This window comes from Lissotriton vulgaris, chromosome 1_1 (assembly GCF_964263255.1).
Source record: "Lissotriton vulgaris chromosome 1_1, aLisVul1.2, whole genome shotgun sequence".
NCBI classification, from domain to species: domain Eukaryota; kingdom Metazoa; phylum Chordata; class Amphibia; order Caudata; family Salamandridae; genus Lissotriton; species Lissotriton vulgaris.
The window spans coordinates 144,010,262-144,017,849 of NC_141685.1; the positions used below are offsets into that span (position 1 = coordinate 144,010,262).

Genomic DNA, 7,588 nt, shown 5'->3' on the forward strand with positions numbered 1-7,588 from the left:
GGAAGATATGTAGATCAGTGTGGTCTGCTGTGGGCTTTTTCAGAACGGCAGTTATCTGTCCAGACTTGAGGTAGTCTGGTATGCTGCCTTGAATTAATGAATCATTTACTATTTTGGTGGGAGAAGAGAGGTTTTAATCTCAATTAAGAGATTTGAAGGAAGCGGATCGCTGAAGTGCTTTGAAGGTTTAAGTGTTGACAGGATTTTTAGTATGGTTGTTTCATCAAAGGATTTGAATGAACACCATGCAGCAATATTTTTGGGGGTGTGTGTAGGACGCTCAGGCCACACAGGTGGGTGGGGACTGACGTGTGAAAGCCTCGAGGGGAGATCCAATGCAGTCTTTAAGTCACTTTCAATTTTGTTTGTCTTTCCCAGGAAGAAGGCGGCAAGTTCTTCGCAGTTAGGCTGCAGATAAGACCCAGAAAGTAGGTTGGGTTTCCTGTTAGATTGCAATTTAACGAGTTCAAACAGTTTTTAGGTCGATTCCTGGCATTGTTTAGCAGTTTCCTAAGGAAGTTTGCTTTTGAGCTATGCATGCGTTTGTTTCTTAAATGATTCTTAGAGATCTCAGGTGCTGGAGGTGTTCGAGCAAGGAAGAGAATCTCCATAACACTTCACTCAATCTTAGATTGCATCTTTCAGCGTTTAGACTACCACTGTACCAAGATGAGAGTAACATTGTGTGCTTGCTTCACGCAGAAAAAGGTAATCCATGGCTAAGGGCACCACATTTTCAGAGTGGAAAGAGGGGAGGGACCGGGGTACTGAATGCTCACGTGGGGGGAAGCTGAGGGGAGATGAGGAGAAGGGGTATGGTCAGATGAAGGAAGGAAGGAAGGGACGGGGCAAATCATGGGGTGGCTGGCGGAAAGTTCGATGACTCCGTTCTACAAAGACAGCCCATTAAACAGCAGCATAATGACAGAAGATGTCAAGAGAGAAGGTACTCTTTCTGTTTTAGGCTATCCAGCGTTATATGCATGTGATTACTAGGTGGAAAACAAAAAATCCTGAGGAGAGGGCTCAGCTGCGAAAAATAAAAAAGGGGAAGTTGAAATACATTAGCTCAAACTAGATTATGCAATTAGGAAGATAGAATCCAGATTAGAGGAATAGGGGGATAGGATGAACAGTCGCCTAGGATGCACTTGGAAATTCGGTAGACCGAGCCAGTCTGGAAATCTAAGCAGAATTAGTAAACAACATCATTCTAAGATGGCCGCCACCGTGGAAATACTTTGAAGCTATAGAACATGATAGTCCTTCTTTCATGTACATAAGAAGGACATGCTAAATCCTATGTCGATATCTATATTCCTAGAGTCTTAGAGACGCCGCCATTTTAGATTGGGCAGGGACTTTATATGGGGAGAGGATCGATACATGATGCAGGGCCTACAAGGCCCAGATAGAGCCCCTTTATGCCACAAGTGCCCCAAACACAAACAGCGCACAAAAGGCCCCCAATAACCAGGCCTTGAGACAACAGCCAGTGGAATCCTCCTGAAAAAAGAGTTAGTAGTTAGTAGTGAATGGAGCAAGGCACCTCTGTGAACAATAGGATTTGATGTATGGCACAACTTCCTGTCTTGAGTGTTCCTGATCCATCTTTTACTCCAAGAGCTGTTTTTGTTTTAACAAAACTTTGACCATATGCATCTACCTAAAGCTGTAACTAGTATATGTGTGCAATGCGAGTGCCCTTTTTTGCAAAGTTACTCTATGAACACCTTTGCTGAAATAAATAACATTGTGGCATTTTCAAAGAAACTTTTATGCAAATATCTCTGTATGGCTAAATGTGTCTTAAATATGTCTTGATAAGTTTCAACAATAGCAATAAATGAGATGCTTTTACAATCAACTAAAAATTGTATATGCATATTCCGGTATTTTCCATATAAGTAATTTAAATCTCTTTACATCCAACAGAAAACAATCCTTGATTGCACAAAATGTTTAGGAATAATGAAGATAATACTGTAAATCTGCAAAAGCAAAGTCCGAAACATTGAGTTTCAGTATTCAGGAAAACATAAGTGCCCTCAGAGGCAGCCGAACCTGAACATAAACTGAAAGATCCTGGAAGTACCGTCAAGGGCAATTCGGTGGTTCTACGAGTCTCAGCTGTGCAACTCTGTGCCTCAAGTTGGAGAAATTACCTCTAGAAAATGAAGGCAACACCGATCAACCACTTCTTCTGTAAACATATCCAATACCAGCTCTGATCATGAGGTGGTTACTGCAGTACTCTACTTCCTAAAGTGATATCAGACCACCAGTCAGAGCTAGAGGTGTATTTTAAACTCTTTCAGGCCATTCCATAGCAATCAGCAAAAAGCACAGTTAAATGAAAGTTAAAGGAAATAGGGGTTCTGCTATATAAAACACAGAGTATATTTACCAAGCCTAAAACTGCATCAGAGAACACACACAGGGGAAAAGTCATACAAATGCAATGAATGTCTGAAGAGCTTCAGCAAACACACACAGGGGAAAAACCAGATGATTGCAGTGAATGTGGAAGTAGTTTTACAGAAGTCATGAGTCATCAGCGAACACACAATGGGGAAAAAACATTCAAGTGCAATGAATGTGGGAAGAGCTTTATATATTTATCAGACCTAAAACAGCATCAGAGAACACACACTGGAAAAAAACCATATCCTTGCAGTGAATGTCTGAAGAGCTTCAGTCTATTATCAGGCCTAAAACGGCATCAGAGAACACACACTGGAGAAAAACCATATCCTTGCAGTGAATGTCTGAAGAGCTTCAGTCTATTATCAGGCCTAAAACGGCATCAGAGAACACACACTGGAGAAAAACCATATCCTTGCAGTGAATGTCTGAAGAGCTTCAGTCTATTATCAGACCTAAAACGGCATCAGAGAACACACACCGGAGAAAAACCATATAATTGCAGTGAATGTCTGAAGATCTTTCGTCTATTATCACACCTAAAACAGCATCAGAGAACACACACCGGAGAAAAACCATATAATTGCAGTAAATGTCTGAAGAGCTTTAGTCACTTAACAAACTTAAAACGGCATCAGAAAACACACACAGGGGAAAAACCATACCATTGCAGTGAATGTGGAAGTAGTTTTAGTTCCTCTTCAGGATTAATGTATCATCAACAAACACACACAGGGAAAAAACCATGCCATTGCAGTGAATGTGGAAGTAGTTTTAGTTCCTCTTCAGGATTAATGTATCATCAACAAACACACACAGGGGAAAAACCATATCATTGCAGTGAATGTGGAAGTAGTTTTAGTGACTCATCAACATTAAAGGTTCATCAACGAACATACACTGGAGAAAAACGGTATCCTTGCAGTGAATGTCTGAAGAGCTTTAGTCAATTAACAAACTTAAAACGGCATCAGAGAACACACACAGGGGAAAAACCATATAATTGCAGTGAATGTGGAAGTAGTTTTAGTCACTCATCAACATTAAAGGTTCATCAACGAACACACACTGGAGAAAAACGGTATCCTTGCAGTGAATGTCTGAAGAGCTTTAGTCACTTAACAAACTTAAAACGGCATCAGAGAACACACACAGGGGAAAAACCATATCATTGCAGTGAATGTCTGAAGCGCTTTAATCGATTAACAAACTTAAAACAGCATCAGAGAACACACACAGAGGAAAAACCATACCATTGCAGTGAATGTGGAAGTAGTTTTAGATCCTCTTCAGGATTAACGTATCATCACCAAACACACACAGGTGAAAAACCATATCATTGCAGTGAATGTCTGAAGAGTTTTTATAACTTATGGCAGCTAAAGCAGCATCAGAAAACACACACTGGGGAATAACCATTCCAGTGCAAAGAATGTGGGAAGAGATTTTGTCGCTTATCAGCCCTACATGGACATCAGCGAACACACACTGGAGAAAAACCATATCATGGCAGTGAACGTGCAAAAAGCTCTTGTCAGTCTTCAAACCTAAAATAAAATCAGCGAGCACTCCACCATCACCATCAATGAAAGTGTCTATTCTGTGCTATTGTTTATTTCCCTACAGCTAGGAAAAACATGAAATATCACGAAACCCATTGGGAGACTAGACAAAGTGGACTAAAAGTAAAGAAACCTTGTTGGTTTTTATTCTGTGAGAGAGTTTTAACGAAAGAAATCCAAGAACACCGGACCATGCTACCTGTAAAAGCAACACCATGAAAAATGCTTGGACTAACAAGTCTATTTTCAGCTAGTTTTAAAACATATAAACCCAACACACTCAAAACAATTTAACAAGCACAAAATGAAGATTCTTCAGAGCTGGCTGTGGTTGTTGTCATTTTATGCATCATTAATTGTTCTGTGACAGTGGCCAGAGGACTGTGTAGAAAAGCAATTGTGAAAGCAGGAGAATGAGAGCTGCAGCTGTCTGGGTTAACCCTTGCAGTGCATGACATTTACCTTTGAAGCTCTGATGTAGAACTAATGAGGACACAAATTCTTCAGCCATGAAAATAATGATTACGTTTTAACTGTGAAACTATGTGACAACAATTACATTGATGTTACTCTTTTGGTCTGTCCTTACGATGTAGCAACTGTTATACAATTATGTTAAAAATTAGACAGTGCATCTATATAGAAATAGGCACTTGATGAATGTGGAAGTATGCCTGTATATCTTCAGTAGGGACCATGGACCAACTATGTGCTGAATGTTGATCATCTCCATCGCAATTGCATTGCAAATGCTTTTTTAGGTCTTGCACCTACGATACAGGGCGGAAGCCCTGTCGCAGTGCGAGACCTATAGCTGTCGGCTCTGCTTACAAGGAGCCAAAAGGGAGACAAGAGATGGGCATGCGCAGCCTCAGGAATCGGATCAGGTCGCACGCGCGCATTCCCCATCTCCTGTCTCCCTTGAAAGCCTCCAACACACACAGCCACACCCCCCCCTGCTTTCGCACATGCATGCGCATACACACTCACAAGCGTACACACAGAGAGACACCCACACGCACACACACAAGCGCACATACACGCACGCACACATAGAGAGACACACCACAACCCCTCCACTCCACCTCACCCCCCGGTGCTGCCATGTGAGACAGGGGATGGGCACGTGCAGGAGAATCCCCCATGTGAGCGCGCACGTTCACCCAGACGCCGTGCACATCTCCTGTCCCACATTGGCAGCAAGTGGATAACACACAGACACACTTGCGTGCATGCACACACACACACCCTCCCCCCTCTCCCCCCTTAACTCACGGAGCTCTTATCTCTGCATCACCTGGCTCACACAGGGCTTCCTTTGTTCATGGGAGCCCCGCAGGGCACTCCAGCTCCTCTGCCAGCACGACGCGGGGCTCTCCCCTTAGGCATGGGAGCCCCGCAGTGCTATCCGCTGGTCTTCACCCGGGCCCCCTCCTGGGAGCCAGGACTTCAGCTGCCGCACTTCGCTTTGGCGCCGGGGCTCCCTTTTCATAACAAATATAGCGCATTTGTGGGCAGCCCCCGCCCTCTCAGTCACAGCCCGGATACTGAGCTGCTTTCTGTTTCGCTGTCAGTGATCCGGTCCCCAAGGTACGTCGGGGCACTTGGGAGCACGGTAAATGATATATTTCTCATTTACTCCGGCAATAAATAGCCCGGGCCTGTGTTTTCATCGCAGCCAGCCCTGGGGACTCCCCGGTAAACGAGCGCCAGCTAACTGCGCTGTAATTACAGGTTTGTGCGGATTACTTGGTAAGCGACAAAAACAAGTCTCAAAGTATTTGCATGAGACAGCGAATCCCTGCGGAAGGTGGAAAGAGTGCTGGTCGAGGATGTTAGTCAAGGTGAGGAATCAGGGCAGAAAGTCAGCTGCACAAGTGCTGTTCACAAGAAGCAGACAGGCCCGCGTCGGCTGAGGCCTTCTGACAAACCCTTTGGGCTGGGGGGCGTATTCACAAATTAAGCAATGGGCGCTATGCATGTGTTAATTATAAAAACATTTCTCCAGAACCTTGTTCCATTCTCTGGCACTTTTGTGACTCTGGCACGAGCGCACACTAGGAGCTACGCAACCCCCTGCCCACACCCACACGACTCCAATCCTCATTGTAAACAGTGCTCCCGATGTCTCACGGGACTCCCCTCCCTCATCCCGGGCCCTCAGTCAGCCCAGTGGGTAACCCCTCAAATCACCATTACTGTCAGCTCAACCTCTCACACCCTCACCCCACCATCGCCCCCAGGTCCTTCCACCCCTCTGGTGCCGTGCTCAGCAGTATGGACATGTAGCGCCCCCTCTCCCCTCCACCCCTGTGCGCTTTCCTCCATCACCCCCAGGTCCCCCGCTCACTCACCGTCAGCTCAGGCTCTCACCCTTCTACTCATTGCACCCCCACCACCTCCAGGTCCTTCGACCCCGTAGCGCCTCGCTCAACACAAGGGCCACGTAGCGCCCCCTCCACTCCAGCGCGCACTCCTCCGTCACCCCCAGGTCTCTACTCACCATCAGCTCAGAGTCTCACTCTCTCATCCCTCTACTCACCATCGCCCCTCTCCGCCTCCAGGTCCTTCCAGCCCTGTAGCGCCTCGCTCAGCATTAGGGCCACGTAGCGCCCCCTGCGGGCATCGGGATCGGCCGCAGCGCCTCCACCACCAGCCCCCCCCCCCGGAACAGCAGGAGAGGCTGGGCAACAGGCGACTGAGTAGAGCCACCAACGGGCACCCTCCGGGGGCCACTCTTCCGCGTGCTCCAGTCCTGACTCCACTCCTTCCCATTCCAGAGAGCAGCGCAAGTTCAGCTGGGGCTCCAGGGAAGGCTGTACACACAAGGTACACACGCTACTGCGGCCCGATACCAGGCCTAAAGGCCACCAGGGAGGGGCACCGAAGCTTAAAGCGAAGAGCAATACGCAGTCCAGCCTCCTCTTGCAGACCCCAGTGCGGAGAAAAGAGCAGAGCTGTATTGGAGGGTCTGGGGACCTCTGGGTAGGCATACAGAACAATTTCCAGGAGAGGCTAGTGGGGCTGGGTCAGCTGAGGGCCTCTTCTACAGCAGCCGCCTTCCTCTCATTTTCCAGTTCTGGCTGGTTAGAGAGCAGATTTACAGACAGCCAGGGATTCCTCACTGAAACCAGTTTCTACTTTTTTCAGGAGGTGGTGTCTGTCAGTCTGCGTGAGCCCGAAAATAAAGGGCACATGAGGTCAAGGTCGGGGTCACCAAAGCTTCCTGATGTGACTATTATATTTGTCACAGTGAGGGCAGCCAGGTAGCGTCGGCAGTAAATGATCTGTAAATCACTGCAGCACCAGAGCCATCAGAGGTAGCAATTTTCTCACTGACAGCCCTTTCAGTGGTGTTTTTCAGGCCCCGGTCCCTAGTTGCTTCCTTCTACCTCCTGTGCGTTTCATTGCTCAGCGAACTAATACATGTACCCACTGCAGGAATCTGTGTTAGACCCCATAGTCACAGCTTCAAATACGTGCGTGTCTGCTCAGGTCATCAGCTTCCCAATGTCAATAATTCCTCTGTAATTCATCAGACACTGCACTTAACTATCCCCACGGCCAACCATACATATATATCAGTGTAATCAAATCCCATG

General features: G+C 46.5%; 1 protein-coding gene and 1 long non-coding RNA gene across 2 annotated transcripts in view; both read left to right on the plus strand.

Annotated features, from left to right (window-relative positions):
• The window catches only part of LOC147737840 (uncharacterized), a 47,560-nt gene extending 45,470 nt beyond the window's left edge, over positions 1-2,090 (plus strand). Inside the window, exon 3 of the long non-coding RNA XR_015302635.1 lies at positions 1,936-2,090. This is a non-coding gene — a long non-coding RNA (uncharacterized LOC147737840). The remainder of the gene's footprint in view (positions 1-1,935) is intronic.
• A 448-nt stretch (positions 2,091-2,538) lies between these two features.
• Positions 2,539-4,190, plus strand: LOC147737841 (uncharacterized). The gene is made up of 2 exons (XM_086947384.1): positions 2,539-2,709; positions 2,794-4,190. Exons 1-2 carry the CDS (start codon positions 2,547-2,549, stop codon positions 3,837-3,839), a joined length of 1,209 nt encoding a protein of 402 aa, XP_086803510.1. The 5' UTR covers positions 2,539-2,546; the 3' UTR covers positions 3,840-4,190.
• Positions 4,191-7,588: the final 3,398 nt, after the last annotated feature.